Source organism: Arachis hypogaea, chromosome 18, assembly GCF_003086295.3.
Source record: "Arachis hypogaea cultivar Tifrunner chromosome 18, arahy.Tifrunner.gnm2.J5K5, whole genome shotgun sequence".
Lineage (NCBI taxonomy): Eukaryota > Viridiplantae > Streptophyta > Magnoliopsida > Fabales > Fabaceae > Arachis > Arachis hypogaea.
Window position 1 is genome coordinate 110,955,650 of NC_092053.1, and position 18,597 is coordinate 110,974,246.

At 33.1% G+C, this 18,597-nt stretch overlaps 1 protein-coding gene across 1 annotated transcript; it reads right to left on the minus strand.

Annotated features, from left to right (window-relative positions):
* Positions 1-9,694: 9,694 nt before the first annotated feature.
* Positions 9,695-15,081, minus strand: LOC112770801 (S-adenosyl-L-methionine-dependent uroporphyrinogen III methyltransferase, chloroplastic). Its single transcript, XM_025815207.3, has 6 exons — positions 14,725-15,081; positions 13,363-14,304; positions 12,728-12,805; positions 12,540-12,609; positions 11,760-12,037; positions 9,695-10,297 (listed from the first exon to the last, which is right to left on the minus strand). Exons 2-6 carry the CDS (start codon positions 13,903-13,905, stop codon positions 10,151-10,153), a joined length of 1,116 nt encoding a protein of 371 aa, XP_025670992.1. The 5' UTR covers positions 13,906-14,304; positions 14,725-15,081; the 3' UTR covers positions 9,695-10,150.
* Between the last annotated feature and the right edge of the window lie 3,516 nt (positions 15,082-18,597).

Below are 18,597 nucleotides of genomic sequence, written 5' to 3' on the forward strand. Positions count from 1 at the left end.
TAATTTATTAATTAGTTTGTACTTATTATACCATATATTTAATAATTTATTGCAAAAAGAATATTAATATAATAAATAAAAAATAATCTAAAAAAATATTGTTTAAAAAATTATAAGGACAAATAAACTCCTAGCCAATTTAAATTTAGAGACAATTAGACCATGTCCATTTCAGAACCTAACACGTCAGCATTTTCCGTTCAGAGTTGACGGAAAAATACCCACAAAGACCGCGTTGTGTGACAGAATCAGGGGACAGAGACCGAAGTAGATCGATTTTATTTTGAGGGGTCGTGTTGTCATTCTTGAAAATGGACAGAGATCGGGTTGGTACTTCACTAAAAATTTCCTCTTCATAACACCCAAACAAGAATTCGCCTACGGAGCCATTGGAGTATTTGTACAATGTATACAATGAACTATTTATTTGGCCCAATATAAGTTACAAAATGAGCATTCAAGATAAAATACTATTAATTTTTCAAACACAATGTACCCATACTATCCAGAATAACCATCCGGATACCAGAGATAATAAACATCTGATATTCTACTGAATCAAACATCCCTAAACCCCATTATACACATTATACAAATACTCCGTTGACTCCTTATACTTTTTCCCTAAACAAACTTTAATTAGTCTAATATGATCGCGTATTACATATATCCAACCATGTAATACAATATGAATTTTGTAATTAAATCCTGTCCTCACAAAAATTTGAGTTAAAGTTAACCCCCACTCTTTTAAAATGACAAAATAACACTCTTCACTCTCCCTCTTCACTCTTCCTCCGATACATTTTTTCTTGTGCCCCCAATATCATCACAACCAACCCCGCCCCCCCGCCCCCGCGCATGGATGCATCCTTCCACCGCCGCAAAGACAATTGTTGATGCCACTGCCTCAGGCAAATCTTGTCTCTCTCACGACTTCGTTTTTCTCTGCTTTTTCTTTTTTAAACTCATCAACTCTGACAAATTTGACCAAAGCTATTGGTTTTTCTTATTTTTTGAGTATTTATTTATTTTAGTCATCAAAGAATTTTGGATCAGACACTTTATTCTTTAACTAAAATTAATTATTCGATTGGTCCTTAACAATTAATTCCATCAGTCACTTAGATTTTTGGCTCCGTCAACTCTAACGGAAGATAAAATGGTCCTTGACAATTCTAATAGGAGACCAAATGATCCCTGACAACTCTAACAGGGAACAAAATGATCATTTTGTTCGAAAACAACACTGTTCTTTCCCAATTTTTATTGTATTTCGCACAACTCTAACATTCATACTCTCCTTCTTCACCTTTATAGTCTTCTTTTTCATCTTTTTCTTCCTCCTCTTCAGTTCCAAGATCAAGTCATGGTGTAACTACCACGCGTGTCGTACCTACCTCAATATATCATGGACTACAAACTTCCTAAATCTCTGTGGCTGGTACCACTCACCTCCTCTGCAATTCACCAACTAAAAGCATCCACTTCTACGTCCTCAATAACAATATCACCTCCAACCCCGATAACGTCCACCACATTATCAAAATCAAGTTGCACAACTACCCCAAAGTCACACCTTTCTCCACTTTTCGGTAAGCAATAAAGATTGTTAGACATTAGGACATCATGAGAAGATTCTCTTTCGACATCATATGTAAATTCTCATTTAGAATGGACCTCGAGTTCTTTATTCCTTTTTTTTTCAGAGTCCAAGTTAGCAAACAGTCTCGACCTCACACCCAAGCTATCAGTACAACCCATTGCTGCTCATATGTAAACTGAAGCAATTCCTAAACATTAGTTTAGAGAATAAGCTAAAGAAAACGATCAGAGTGGTGGACAATGTGGTTATGGAGATGATAGGGCAGAGGAGGAAGGAGATGGCAACGACGAAAAGTACTTGAGAGACATTATGGGTGTGTTTGGGAAACTCGTTGGAAGGGAAGAAACACGTTTAGACTTCTTGAAAGTTTCAATTTTTGGTCTAGCAAATTTTTTTCTCATGAACGCAGAAGTGATTTTGCTACCAAAACCACGTTTACAAGAAGCAACTATTTTTAACTTTTTGTGTTTTCTTAACGGACTTTTAACCATAGATACTAACCATTTATTTACCTTTTACGAATTTTGTCCTTTATGTATGTTATTGTATTATTTATAAAATTCATGTTATTTCTATTTATATGAGTTTTATTTTTTTATTATTTATTGTTTTTATTTTTTTGTCAATTGTTTGTTTAACATTATACGCTTTTATAATTGTGATTTTTGTGTATTATGTTTGTTATTATCTTTTTATAATATGATTGATTGATTGATTCTATTAGGTAAAGTAAATTAAATAAAAAATTAACTGTAAATAATAATAGTAAAAAATTATAGCATATTAAAAAAGAGTACTAAAAATACTAAAAATATATTATATAAAAAACATCATCAAGAACTTTCAGATTTGTTTCAATCACTACAAAGTAAATATTTAATTTTTTTATTATTTTTAGTACTCTCTTTTATAATTGTAATTCTCGTATACTATGTTTTAATGTAATTTTTTATAATATAGATTATGATTCCATTAAAAAAGATAAATTAAATAAAAAATTAATCATAAATAATAATAAAATCATAAGCATTGGATTCCAAATTAATATTAAGAATAAGATTATTAAGAGTACTAGAATAAGAGTACGATGTAAAAAAATACTAAAAGTAATATTCTCACGTTAATACTTAGAAAAATGTAACATATTTGATTAAATATTCTTTTATATATATATATAATTTATATTTTTTATTTTTATTTAAAAATATATTTTGTCTATTTTTTTATGTTATTTTTATTTTAGTAAGTAAATATTAATTTTATTATAAAATTAACTAATAAGATCTATTTAAATATCTAAATTAAAATGATAGGATAATATAAAAAAATTATTTAAGTTGATGTCCATTTTAGTAATTTTTTATCAAAAAGTGATTTTGAATAGTATAAGTCAAACAACATTTATTTTACTATAGTCCATTTTGATACAAAAATTACCAAACATAAATCACTTCAACATAAACTTACTTTTTACCAAAATCAAGTTTGCAAAATCAATTTTATGCAAACTCTCGTTTGTAAACTGTAATCCAAACACACACATACTCATTAGTTTCCTGAGTATGAATTGGTTGAGAACAAGTTGAGGACTTTTCTTATTGTGAATATTAAAGTTGTAAAGTGTACATTGTGTAACTTGAAGTTACAGTGTTAAACTGTTAGTATTATGCGAGATATGATGGAAATTAGGGGAGAACAATGTCGTTTCCGAACAGAGGAGATCATGGACCTCTGTTAGAATTTTCAAGGACTATTTTGTCTTCTATTAAAGTTGACGGAGCAAAGAACCTAAGTGACCGATAGAATTAATTGTTAAAGACTAATCAAATAATTAATTTTAATTGAAAAAGAAAGTGTCTGATCTAAAATTTTTTGAGAACTAAAATGAATAAATATGTTTTTTTTCCTTCTTTTAACTAAATTGACAATAGATCCTAGCTGAATTTCTATATCACTCGGTTTTTCATTTCTCAAGTTGTGGGTCTTTTTTTTATTTTAGGACTATGCATTTTTGTTTTTTATAAAGAGTTGCTACCGTTTACTTGAATAAAAAAACGTAATCAACCATATCAAAAATACTAATGCTTAAAGTTGGGTCTTGATGATTAGGGATATTGGTATTGGTATGTTGCATTCCCTGTTGGCACATAGATCTGTTTTATTATACTTGTTTTTGATTTATTTTTGTTGTGGAGGTTATGTTGTTTATTGGATGTGGCATTGTGGCATGTAGTGTAGCATTTTTTATTGTTGTATTTTGCGTATTAGCCATAGATTTCTAAAAATAGTTAGCTTGCATCCATGTTCATGAGAAATAAATAGAGGAGGAAAAAGATTAGAGAGAAGTAAGGAGAGTTATACGAGTGATTTATAAAGAGTAAACGATAGGTATAATGGTAAATTTATTTTTCTTTAACTTTTTTTATAATATTTACTATTAAAAAGGATTTAATTAAAAAAAATATTAGTTTAGGGATCCAATTAAAAAGAAAAAAATATAAAAACCTAATAAAAACTGATAAATGTAAAATTTTAGATTTTTAAAAATTAAATAATTAATTATTTATGAACTAATATATTATATTGAGATGTAATTTTTAAAAAAATTATTTTTAACAAAAATAATTAAATAAAATTTTATGATTATTAAAATTTAATTTAATTATTACTTATTCTATTAAATTTAGATTATTTATCAAAAAATAATTTAATAAAATAAAAATTAAATTCATCATCATCATCATCTAGCCAAAGGCCATTTGGGAAGTAGCAATGAAAGCAAGCCAACGTGGCTTGAATTTAGGTAAATATATATACATATGACACCAATTCACTTCCTATATTAATCATTATTATCAACATCTTATCTTCCTTCATGAACCACCGAAACCATCAGCAAAATGAGAGACAAATCCCGTGAGAGAGAAAAGAAATGTCTCCATGGAATCGTGATCTTCAATCTTCGATTTTTTGTAATATATAACTCCAATAAAAAATTTAATTCAATAAAAGTATTTGTATTTTTTCTTTACGTGTTGGTGTCACTTTTGTTCGGTAGAAACTGACGATGACGTAGTTTTTTTTTTCTTGAATTCAGCCAATTAGAGTTCTAGGAGGTACAAGCGATTTTTGAGGTTTTTTCTTTAATGGCTTGGTCAGAAAGCTTTTTCGAAATTTCCATTGTTTTGATTTCGTACGGAAGTAGGGTTTGATAACTTTATAATAATTAAATGTGAATTTGATAAGTGAATGTTGATTATTGTTTGAGTTTGATTGAGTTTATGTTGAATTTATGTGATATATTGATGAATTTGTGAAATTCATAGCTTGGCTGTGATGAAACCCGTAAGGATTGAATTGTTTTGGTGATTTTTGGGGCTGGAATATCGTTGAGAATAAATTATAAATTGGTGGGGTGTGATGGCCGAGAGATTAAATTAAAAGTTACGAAGAATCGGTAACCGAAAAACTTAAGAACAGATTAAAGCACAAGTAATATTTTGAGAGGAAAGGGCTAAGGATTTCGGTTTTGGCATAAGAGGAAGATTAGTATTCAAACTTTATTTTTGAAGGGTAACATTGTATTTGTATATAAAAATCGAGGTACAATTTGTAATTATATAAGTTTTCGGATATTTTGGATAATAAATAAAGTACGGGGATAAAACTGGATATTTTATAAAAGTTTAGGGTTATTTTTACAAATACGAAAATAAGTGAGAGTTTCAAATATAATTTTATACAATATTAAAATTAAAAATAGGATATTAAAAAGTTCGTAATTTAGAAAGTAATTAATAAAAATTTAAAAAATAAAAATAAGATTTTATATATTAAGTTTTAAGTATATATATATATATATATATATATATATATATATATATATATATATATATATATTATCTTATTTATATTATTGTTATCATTTTATTAAAAATATTTAAATTAGAGAAGAGCAAATAGAAGAACTCTTAAAAACTTTAGAGGACGCAGTTTATTTAAGAATTTTATAATTCTTTTCTATAAGACACTTAGGGAAAGGCGAGAGAATAATGTGAAGATAAATTATATTATGGAATGATAGGAAAGAAAAGAAAAAGAAAGAAAAGCAAAGCAAAGATTAAAAGAATTTAAAGAACCTCTGCCACATGAGAGCAGAGAATAGGAATAAAAAAAACGAAAGAAAGAACGAAACGAAAAGGGGATAAGTAGAAGTAGTATTGTTTGGCCTTGAGAACGAGTTGAGATAATTATGTACCTGCTGAAAACGAGCAGAGATATGGTGGTGAGTCCACCGAGATTTGCTTCCAGAGATACATCGGCCAATGCAGGGGATGGTCGCACCTGTAAGACAGAGGTTGCTTATAGAGGTTATCAATACATACATTGGCTAGAGAGAGCATCACCTGTAAGACCGAGGTTGCTTACAGAGGTTATGTTTGCATATATCGGCTCAAGAGAGTCGTACTTGTAAGACAGAGGTTGCTTACAGAGGTTATGGCACTGAAAACCAAACTCAGACAAAGGTTGCTGAGTTGCGTCGGGTGCGGGTTAAAACCGACATATGAGCTCATTACCTGCAATAGGGATAAACATGTATATATAAAATGATTGTTTAAATTCTATGTTCTTTAATTGTTGAACTAGATGGTACCTTGTTGATTGTTATTGCTGACAAAGTATATATAAAATGAACTTAACTCCTAATCCCAACCCTACTAAGAACTCCCAAATTCTTACCCCATATTTTCATCCATTTCAGCTACAGGTGCAAATGTTTAGTCCGGAGCTACATGAGCATAGAAGATTATATTCATGAGTTGAGTTGTTAGAATTTATTTTTCCCTCCCCGGCTATTATTTTGGTTTTTAGAGTGGTAGGACTTATAATGGAAATTATTTAAATAAGTATATATATATATTGCTATGTGAATATATATGTATTTTGTGATTAAGAGGTTTAAATAAAGAACTTTTTATTTTCTTGATTAAAGTTTCGGTTCGTGTTTGCGAAGGCTCAATATTAAATAAAGATAGTATATAATTTAAAAGGTTTAGAGATAAGTAGCGCTCAAACTTTTAGGACGATAATGAAATGCTAAAAGTTAGGGTGTTACAATGAAACTATAAAGATCAATAAAATAATTAAACCTATAATATACAAAATATAACAATCCAGTCATGGTTGCAGGATAAATAGCTAGCCTATATAATAAGTTTGAGAAATTTAGATTGAATTTCAGTTTCATGACTCCGCGTGGCACATGTAAAACAACTACAAATAAATAAAATAAGTAAATACTTTAAAGGGATAAGTATTATTTTGGTACGTAAGGTTTGAAGTTAAAATCAAAATCGTTCATAACTTTTTTTCTATTTAAAATGGTCTTCAAGGTTACATTTCAAATTAAAATAATCTTTTAAAATTTTTTTGCACAAAAATATCTTTATGTTTATGTCTGATTTCAATTCTATCATCCACCACCACTCTTTCTTATTCTCACCAACTACCAGCCATTCTCCTTTTTACAACTATATATCTATTTCATCTATTATCAGCAATAACATAGTATTCAAATTCAAGATTTCATCAACAATAACACAACATTCAAATTCAAGAACAACACCAATAACATTATTCATTTCGATTCAATCCTTTAAACTCAACAACATCATCACAATAATTCATGTTTTTTGAAAATAAGAGTGAAAAAAATTAAGACAGACAAAGACAAGAGAGATGTGAGTTCAATGAGAGAGGAGAAGAAGAAAGAAGAAGGAGAAAGGAAGAGTTGGGCAATGACTTCGTTGTCGTTGCGGCTGGTTGGGTCGCTGAAAAAAGAGATTGAGAAGAGACGGAGAACATCGGGAGAGACAGAGAGAGGGGGAAAGAAGAGGAGACCTGAAATTTGTTTATCCTCTTCTACTTCCGTTGCCACTACCGTCTAAACCACCGCCACTGCTACTCTTCAAAATTGTCGATGAAAAAGGGAGAAAAAGGAGATCTGAAACCGCCATCGCTGTTACTCCTACTCCCTCTCTTTGTTTACTGTGTCGACGGCGACGGTGGCACTATACCCCACCAGCATTGTCTCTTCTCCTCCTCTCTTTTTCTTCCACCAAATTCTGTTGCTCCTACTCCCTTCTCTCTGTTTGCTTTTCTTTTTTTTCTTTCATATGAATGTAAGTAAGTGAAAGGGAGAAGAAGAGTATGATGGTGATTGAGATCAAAGAGAAAAGATGAAAGGGAAGGGTTAGTGAAGTAAAGGCAAAATGATCAAAAGGTTAATTTTGAAAACAATTTTAATGTTGAGAATTATTTTGAATAATAAAAAAAAAATAGAAATAATATAATTTTGAGCCCAAATTTTAGGAATCAAAACATTACTTATCCCTACTTTTAAACTAATCCTTACAAATTTCACACTTGAATTTAATATGTTCTTTTTCTTTTTTAAATAAACTTGATACTCAATATTGTCTTCATGAATCCAATTAAGGTGAAGACTTACAAATAGTTGTCCACGTAAAGTTAATCATTCAAATTCTTTAGATAATTTAACAAACAATAAAGCTTTACATCCAAGCAAAATACTTAACCAAGTCTAACAAAGTTGTTATAACAACTTTTTAAATCACGCGCCTTCTTTTCCTTCTCCTTCCCTGTTTCCTTCTCCTCCTTCTCCTCCTCTTCTTCCTCCTCCTTCCTCTTCTGAATTCGCGCACGCAGGTTCTTCTTCTTCCCTCCTTCTCCTCCTCCTCCTCCTCCCCCTCCTCCTCCTCCTCCTTCTTCTCCCCCAATGTTGCGTCTTCTTTTTTTTCTTTTCTTTTTTCGTTATCGTCATCACCAATAACACCAACATTTTGGTAACATCTTTATTAGTTCTGATTTTCTCTGATGCCACCATTAAATAATTTTGATTCATTTCTTAGTTTATTTCGGTTCATTTGTGTGTTAATTGAGATTCACTTGATACTGCTGATAAGTATTGACCAAATTTTTTATTCTTTAAGTAATTTCGGTTCATTTCGATCCAAAAATGAATTTGATGTGCTTTTGTTAATGATTAAGTATTTTTAACTGTTTGTTCAAATCTGAACTAATTTCGATTCATTTGTGTACTAATTGAGGTTCACTTGATGCTGCTGATAGGTAGACCAAATTTTTTAGCAAAGAAGAATGAAATTATTCATTATCACTTTATTCAATTGCATTAGATTCCACTCCATTCCATTCAATTAGTTCAGTTTTGAACAAGCAGTCAAAAATACTCAATTATCAACAAAAACATATCCAAATCATTCCTGAATCCAAATGAACCTCAATTAAACTAAGAAATGAACCCAAATTACTTAAGGAATAAAAAATTTGGTCAATACTTATCAGCAACATCAGGTGAACCTCAATTAACATACAAATAAACCGAAATTAGTTCAGTTTTGAACAAGCAGTAAAAAAGACTCAATCATCAACAAAAACACATCAAATTCATTTATGGATCCAAATGAACCTCAATTAAAAGGAGAAAAAGAAAAAACACAGCAACAATAACAACAATAAAAGAACGCCGATTGAGAAAAAACACACACAGAAGAAAGAGGAATACAAAGAAGAACGAAGAAAAAGAAGGAATTTGAAGACAAAGAAGAAAGAATGCGAAGAAGAATAAAGAATAATGCGTAGAAGAAGAAACGCGAAGAGTTTGCGTTAGTGAAGCACGTGTTTATACGCTTGTGTAATAAAAATGGTTTTTGTTGAATTTAGACTAACTTAATTGAACTTGATTGCCAAAAAGATTTGGATGTGTAATTCAACTATTTAATAAATTTGACTAAATTAAAATATAACCATTTCTAACTATCAATGCTATATGAATACAAGTACATATGAACTTTCACCACCAAATTAATCCATGCAAAAACTTTTGATATGGAAGTGTGTGTCATAATTTTAACTGCTTTGTGATTGTACCCCAAATACAAATATCTACGTTAATTGTGACAATATAATAACAAAACCAAAACAACGATCTCATAGAAGCTTCAAGTTACATAATGAAGGCAAATATGGCTAACTAGTAAGTTAAAATTTACAACAAAAAATGTTCTGATTGGCAATAACAAAATTCAACAATCAAATTACAGTTTTATGTTTACATGATTCTTCCTCCTTCAAAGAATGAAGCTTAATAGCTTATACAAAATTTTACCTAGCAAACATAAATAAAAAATCTTGAAAGAAATAAATGACACTGCAGAAACCTGCATTCTTATTCTCCACAAAAATTGGGTGAAATGCATGCATTTTCCCTTGTTTCAATCCCTGTCCAGATTCTGAAATATGTAAAACCCAAACTTGTTCTGAAACAGTTCTTCCCAACTAAATCAGGAAAGAACATCTGCATCGCCAAAAATATCGCATTGCTTGCTTGCTTTCCGGCTTCCCAGGGATAGTATGACTTCATGGCTGATCATCAAGCCAATCCTTGCGAAAGCAATGCTTCATCTCGGTGAGCTTTTTCAGCATCATTCCCAACACCATCCATCATGCCTGCATTAAACATGATTCTTCTTTTGTAGACATTGGCCAAAACGGAGATAGCTCCACCACTTTCCCTATTATAATCAGTGTTGGTGACACCAAACCAGCGGATGTAATCTTCTCGGAAAGGTCCTTCAGTTTTGCGAACACCTACACGATTTCAAATAATATGCATGATCAGAAGAACCTAGTAGCTTTGATTATGCACAAACAAATAACAATGGTGACTTTGTAGGTAAGTTGGATGCAACATCTAAACAAAAAACAAACACAAAAATAAAAACAATTATAATGACTTGGCCTGTAGACTGTAGTTCCAGATGCAACTTCTTAAGAACTTTCAAATTCGTTCTTTTATTATCAAGAGTACTTTGTAACAATAACTTTTTCAAGATTGATAACAATGAAAGGCATCGTTTCTTACAAAAACAAGGTGGTCGTATTTAGAGAGGGACAGACACAAGTAACTCCAATACTGCACTTGGAAGAATAGTGGGTCCTGTGCAGGAGCCTTATATACACATTCATTAAAACTAATAGTTTCAATTTTTTATGTAAAAGGATGAAATGAATCATAACAATAAATAAGAGGAACAAGGGACACAAAGTTGTGTTGCAAGAGTATAAGCCTTATCATGAATTGCAAAGTTATTCTTTGGGAAAGCATGACTAAACAACCAAGTGTTTTGGTTGTGTACATGCGAATTATGAGGAGAGTGAATGATTGAAGGAAAGGATCAATAAAAAGACTTCAAATATAACAAGAAAAATAAACTTTTGAAGGAGGATTTTGAAAGAGGTAAGTTTGAGAGGCATTCAGGATAAATGCAGACATAAAGCATAGGATTCAATCTAGATGGACAAATTGAAGAAGAGCCATTCAAGTATTATTTTTTATGAAAAAATACCATTGTTTTTATTTATTTATTTATTTTCTTTTTTGTATTCACAACTATAAGATCACAATGTTGTATAGAACTGAAAATTTGGCAATACGATCGAACTAGTAATGAACGCATCGAAAAGAAAGTTGGGATAAAAAGAAACAATGTGATAATGATGATAAATATCCTCTAGAGAAGGCCTTTAGTAGCTCTCTCAAGTAGAATACGTAAACTGATGGTAGTTTAATAGCTAGCTAGAGATAAAGGGAGAATTATTAAACTATAGGTAAGACAATCAAAAGAGGTTTAGATTTTAATGGTTTGAGTTAAAAGGTGATTTATGACAAGACACTATGGTTTAATACATGTAATTACCACCATCTAGTGGGGCAAGACCTAACTATTACTATCGCTATATAGATGTGTACGTATTTTCCAACTAACGCTCAATATCATAGGTTTGTTGCATAATAAGAATTTCACGAGTTTTAAGATAGCGCATTAATAATTTATTAATTTTCCATATGATACTAAAGCAACTCCAACAGCAAAAATGTTACTAGTGAGGTAAAAGAGAAATGGTTAATTCCATGGTAAGTCATAGCGCTCTTAATTTAATAGTGTCAGTGTCAATGATGACTATAAATGAATGCTATGTGACAAACAAACAAGTAGTTAATCAATTTGATATATTGAGAACGTGAAAAGGAAGATATAGTTATGCTTACCGTGCGCTGTTGAGGTGTTGTCCCTCGCTCAATGGCTGCAGCTGGAGTCTCGGGGGACAAACCATGACACATTAATTTCTGTGCAAGTGAAGGGAGGGTTGACAAGCCCATATAAACCACCAATGTAGAATCAGGATCGGCTGCATTTTTGGCTACAAATAGAGGATCAGTTCCACCTTTCCTTGAATGCCCCGTGAGGAACCTCACGCTATTTGCAATACCACGATGAGTTAACGGAATCCCCAGCTCTGCTGCTATTCCAGATGCTGCAGTTATGCCTGCAAGGAATGAGAATAACTGATTATGGTAAAGTCACAAACCAAACACGATCAACTAAAAAGGGGAAAAAAACCTAAAAGAATAAGTGGTAACATGAACACCAATCATCTTCCCTGTCAAATTGCCAATTCAACAAGGCACTTTGTGCTTTGCGATGTAGAGTAACCAGTGAGTGTATCGTATTCTAATGAAAAGTGCCACTTTAAGTTGGATTAACCATAAACTTGCTTAGAAAGCAATGGATACACAATGAAAATACTCGGTCACTATTATATAAAGTATAAGACATGCCTGATTGATCCACAGATACCTGTTTCAAGATTAAATAACAAACCATTTTCCATAATGACTATTGACTCTATTTGGCAAAAACCGATTTTTATCCGTGGCAACTATATAACACAATGGAGCATTGGTGCCATCAACATTATGATTTATTAGGATCCAAAATCTTTGTAGTGCCAAATTCGTCTTAGTAAGATAAAGACACTAGAAGCATACCTGGAATAACTTTCACTTGGATACCTTGTTGCTGCAAAAAATCCATTTCCTCTCCACCCCTCCCAAACACCTACATATACCAAACAGATGTAAAAAAAAAAAACATAAAATAGCATACAGTTGATCATCCATGACAATGCAATGCATCAAATTGCTTCACCAACAGACAACCCCAAATGAAAACTTACCAATGGATCACCCCCTTTAAGTCTCACAACAGTGGCCCCGGCTTCTGCAAAGCTCAGAAGAAGCTCATGTATTTCCTCCTGCCACAATTCAACCAACAAAAAAAAATTCCATTTTTATCAATATAAAAGGGGGTCTAAAACACCAAATCCTAACTAACTCAAGCAAGAACTCTTCATAAAGGGATCAAAACATAGTCACTACAAAACCCGATATGGGTATAGGAAACCCGGTATGTCTCACCACGCAATTCGCTACATTTTGTTATAAAATTACTAGTATTCCTTTAGAGAGATCTCGGTAATTCAGTACACGATACACAAGTGAAAGAGAGAATTCATTAGGGAAAACAAACACAAACTACAAAAAAGAAAAATTACACATACAAAATCAGAAAAAAAATTGAAAATTTCAAATTGAGCCATAACCCATCATAAAAATTTTTTAAAAGAAACCAAAATCAACGTGTAAACAACAAACATCAATGCATATCATCAACACAAACAGTCAATACTCTAATTCAAGCAATAAAAAGCTCTACTACAACAAAACATAGTCCAGATATATAAAATCGGAAAAATTCCCAATTCAGCAATAAAGACCGATCAGAAAAATTGAAAAGAAACTGAAACAGTACCTGAGTTCTGCTATGGTAGCCAGCAGTTTTTCCCACATAGAGAAGCCTAGCATGAGGAGCAACCAAATCCAAGACATCATTAGAGACCAACCTATCATACAGCAACAAATCAGCACCTTTGATAACTCTCACAGCCTTCAATGTCAACAACTCAGGGTCCCCCGGACCAGTTCCAACCAAGAATACATTCCCCAGTACACATTTTCCTTCACTGCTACACTTCCCTTCACTCTCCCTCTTCTCCCTCAGCACCTGAAGCAGCTTCTTTAGTTCTGGAAGCTGGAGAGCTATGTCATCTTCCCTTATGGAGCCCAAATTGGAAGACACTATAGGCTTATTGTTGGTGGCGGTGTTGGTGTAGAGCCATTGGTCTCTTTGGAACCTCTCTATGGAGTGCTTCTCTGTGAAGGGTGAAGAAGAAGAAGAAGAAGAAGAAGAAGAAGAAGTGGTGCAGCAGTTGATGGAAAAAACTCGGTGGTAGTGGGTTGTGGTGAAAGCGGAATAATGAAGAGAGGGGAATGATGCAATTTTGTGAAGAGCCATCTGGGGTTGTTAGTAGAGAGAAAGAGTCGGGGTGGTTTGAAGTAGGGGTGTTCACAGTGAAGTTTGGATCAGTTTGAGCCAAAACCTAAGGATCCAAACACTAATATTCCTTACGGTTTGGTTAGGATTGGATAATTTTTCTACAGATAACGATCGAATTTCCAGCTGTTTGGGTTGGATTGGATGCACAGCTTTTGAATAACAACAACAAAATGAAAAGTATCACGTCAACACCAACAATCCAACATTACTTAAAATCATTCCTCAAAAGCATAAGGTTCATAATATGTCATAAGATTCTTTAAGAAGCTAAGAATGCTTGGAAATGAAGCTGTGATAAACATCCGTTCAAATCTTCACCAGAATCTTCTTCATCCAATTCAGGAATTCGGGCAAGATCTAAGACAAATAAATAAATAAATAAATAAATATTAATAAGTTGTGCGAAATATTGGTAGTGACATTGTGGTTGAATGTTGAAACCGGAATCAAAACTTCTGCTTTAAGCTTCTAAGGACAATAAAATAAATTTGTAATAGAAAACAAACATAATTCAAAACAATCATTGACTAAAAAAAATTAAACAGCATCAGCAACAAGAATGTAAGAATCAAGAAACAACAGCAGCAACACTACCAACTACCAACTAAGAATAATAATTTTAGCTCTTAGATTCTAAGGATACTGAAATAAATTTATCATCGACAACAAAGACAACTCAAAATTATCAGAGGCTACCAAAATGAAACAGCAGCAGTAGTAATAAGGGTTTAAACAGAAGAAACAACAATGTAATTAAACAGAAGTAGAAAACAGTACCAAGAGCAGCGACGAAGCTCAACGAGATGGCAATGCTCCACGAGAAGCGGAAGTGAACTCTGTGCCACTGTGAGTCGCGGAGGAAAAGTTGGAGACGCTAGGGCTCTGTGTCTCTGGGACGAAGAAGAAGAAGAAGAAGAGAAGGGGATACGGCAGCAAGGAGGGACTTGAAGGTAATATATAAGAACGAGAGAGAGAGAGAGAGAGAGAGAGAGAGAGAGAGGGTGTTTGAATTGGAGTTGAGTTGTGTTAATGTGTTGTGATGTGTGAGAATGATGGACTTTGGGGAGATTGAGGAGACAGCGTACTTTGCCTTTGGGCTTTGGGAGGGGCAGGGCGTCTTTGGCTCACACTCATGGTTCAGGTTATTTATTCTTCTATTATTTATTTTCATCCAGTCGGTCCTAAATAAATTTTTATTTTTAAAATTATATATTTTCATTAAAAAAAATCCTGCTTCGATTTATGCATTTCAGTGTTTGTTTTTATTAGCAAAAAATGTATTTTAAAAAATTAAATATTCTTATTAAATTTTAAATATGTATAAATATTTTTTTAATAAATATTTTTATTAAAAATAAATTATTTATTTTTTCTAAAAGTTAAAAATATTTTTTTTAAATAAATAAAAGTAAAATTTTTTTAACTATTTTTTTACTAAAAATATTATTTATCATAATTATTAATTACAATTTATACTTTTATCCTAATTCGCCGTCCATATTTATAGTTAGGGATAAGTATGATTTTGGTCCCCAACGTAGAGACTGAAAATTTATTTTGTCCTCGGCCTTTTTTTCGTTATAAAATGGTCCCCAAAATTTCAGTTTGTTTTAAAATCGTCATTTTTACCAATTTTATTTTTTATTACCAAATTACCCTTCATTAAAAAAATAATAAAATAAAATAAATATAAAATAAATAAATAAAAAAAAGAAAGGGACAGAGAGAATAAGGGGAGGAAAGAAAAAGAAAGGGGGTGGGGCACGAGAAGGGGGAGAGGGAGGGGGAGGGGGAGGGGGAGGGAAGGGAAGAAGGGGGAAGAAAGAGAGCACCACTGCACCGCCGCACCGCCGCCCTGCCGCCTGTGATCTGCCACTACTCCCTACACTAATGGCAAGAGAGGAGAGAGCAGAGGGAGAGAGAAAGAGAATAGAGGAGCGCCGCAACCCCTCCTCCTCCTCCACATCGTCGTTCACCGCCGCAACCCTTCCTCCTCCACTTCGTCGTTCACCGTCGCAGCCCCTCCTCCACCACCACCACCGCCGCAACCTTCTCTCTGTTTCAATTTTTTATTCTTTTTTCTTTAATTTTTCAGATTTAAAGGATTCTATTGTTGTTGTTGTTCTGCTGATTGTTATCCATTATTGCCTGTTTTTTTTCTGCGTTTGTGCATCTGCTTATGCTTCTGTTAATGTTGAGGAAGAAGAGGGGTGTTGAGGAAGAAGATGAGAGGGGAGGGTATTTTCGTCCGAAGGACGATTTTAAAACAAACTGAAACCTTGGGGACCATTTTGTAGCGAAAAAAGGCCGGGGACGAAATAAATTTTCGGCCTCTACGTTGGGGACCAAAATCATACTTATCCCTTATAGTTATATATTTTATCAAGATTTTATACGCTCTCATCATTTCTATTTAGGGCAAAAACACTTTTTAAAATTGCTCTCCAATGGTACCACATCTCCAACATCCAGCTCACTTCAAATTTATGGGCTTGTTTGCTCTCTACAAGAAGAATAGACTTAAACAAAATTAATATATCCTTGAGCAATTTGAAAAAATTTGAGAGACAAAAAACATTGGAAGAGATAATAATGATGATAATGGCAGTGATGATAATAACAAAATTAAGAGAGAAGAACCAACTCAAGAAGGAGTAAGAATAATTAAGAAAAATTATAGATGTTATAAATATATTTAGGATTAAGTACAATTTTGTTTCCTAACGTATAAGTCGAAATTTTTTTTTTGTTTTTGACTTTTTTGCATATAAAATCGTCCCTAACGTTCAGCTAAATTTTAAAACTATCCTTCGAACTAAAATACCCTTCTCCTTCTTCACTAACATATTCAGTTTTTATTCTTCTTTTTCTTTTCCGTCGCAGCAAATCTCTTCTTCTTTTTCTTCTTCGTCATTACAGAATCAGGAACAACAATAATGAAGCAGAAACAAAGAAAGAAAAGAACAACAACAATTCATTTCAACTAGCAGCAACAGCAGAAGAGAAGAAGAAAAGAGAAACCATTACCATCTCTCTCAACTCCGAAGAACAACAACAAAGAAGCAAAACAAACAGAAGAATCAGAAGAAACATAAAATTAATCATTTTCTTTCCCCATTTTCCTTCTCTATTCAGAATAAGAAGAAATAGAAGTAGAACAACAATGAAATCAAAATAAAATCAGAATCAACAACAATAGAATTAGAATCGAAATAATGTAATTAATAAAATCAACAAATCAACAATGTAATTAACCAAAGAAACAGAAGCAAAATCAACAATGTAATTAACAAAATCAACAATTTAGAAGTAGAATTAGAACCCTAGGGAGGAGCAGCGGTGACTGGCAAGGAGCAGCGACAGGCGAGGAGTAGCGATGACTGGCAAGGAACAGCGGCGAGAGCAAAGCAACAGCGACATGCGAGGAGGAGGAATAAGACACAAGAACCCTAACCCTTGCCCAAATTTCAATTCCACATATCTTTCGATCCAGAGCTCCGATCGCCGCACCGTTTGCGGCCATACGTTCATCTCGCCGAGCTCTTCATTTTTATCCGAACAAAGTGGTAAGGAACTTTGTTTTTTTGCCTAGCTCTTTCCTTCCATTCAGACTTTGTTTTTGGGGTTCATGGGTTTTGAGAATCTGTGTTTTAATGATATTAGGTGTGTTCTAGTGGTGGAAAATCATTGGGCTTTGCCCCAACTGTCCATGGAAAAGGTAAAAACCTTCAAACCATTGTGCCCTATTTGAAATTATGAATCTTATGTTAATTTTAGTGATATTATGTGGAATTAGATTGAATTATGTATTTTTGGAGACAAATTGGTGATATTGAAAGCTCATTGAACTTTGGATGCTGAAAATCTAATTGGTGTGGACTTGGTGAAGTGAAAGCTTGAGGAACGAGGGAATTTGAGGTGTTCTCTCCTATCTCCCGCTCCACTCTCTCTCTCTCTCTCTATCCTTCTCTCCCTCTCTTTTCCCATGCTCTTTTTCTCTCTCTCCTTCTCTCCCTTTTCTCTCTCTCTCTCTCTCTCTCTCTCTCTCTCTCTCTCTTCCTCCCCTATTCCTCTCCCTCTCCTCTCTCTCTTACTTATCTCTCTCTCTCCCCCTCCTCTCTCTCTTCATTCTCTCTCTCCCCATTCTCCTCTTTCTCCCCTTCCCCTCTTTTTGTCTTCCTCTCTCTTTCTCTCTCTCTCCCTCTCTCTTTTCTCTCTCTCCCCCTCCTTTCTTTCTATATCTCAAAAAGAGAGAGAGAGATGATGATGAAAAAGAGGAAAAGAAGGGAGAGAGGATAGGGAGAGAGAAAAAGAAAAATGAGAGAAAGAGAGAGAGAGAGAGAGAGAGAGAGGGAGAGAGGAGGGAGAGAGGGAAAGAGAGAGAGAGAGAAGGGAAAGAGAGAAGGGAGAGAAGGAGATTGAGGAAGGAAAGAGAGAAAGAGAAGGGAGAGAGAGAAAGAGAGAGGAAGAGAGAGAAAGGAGAAGAGAGAGAGAGAGAGGAAAGGAGAGGGAGAGAGAGAGAGGAAGGGGGAGGGAGAGAGAAAAAAGGGAGAGAGAGAGAAAAATGAGAGAGAGAAAGAGTATGTAAAAACTAATTTTGGAGTTTGAATAAAACCAGTTTTAATTTGGTTTAAAACTAAACTGAACCAT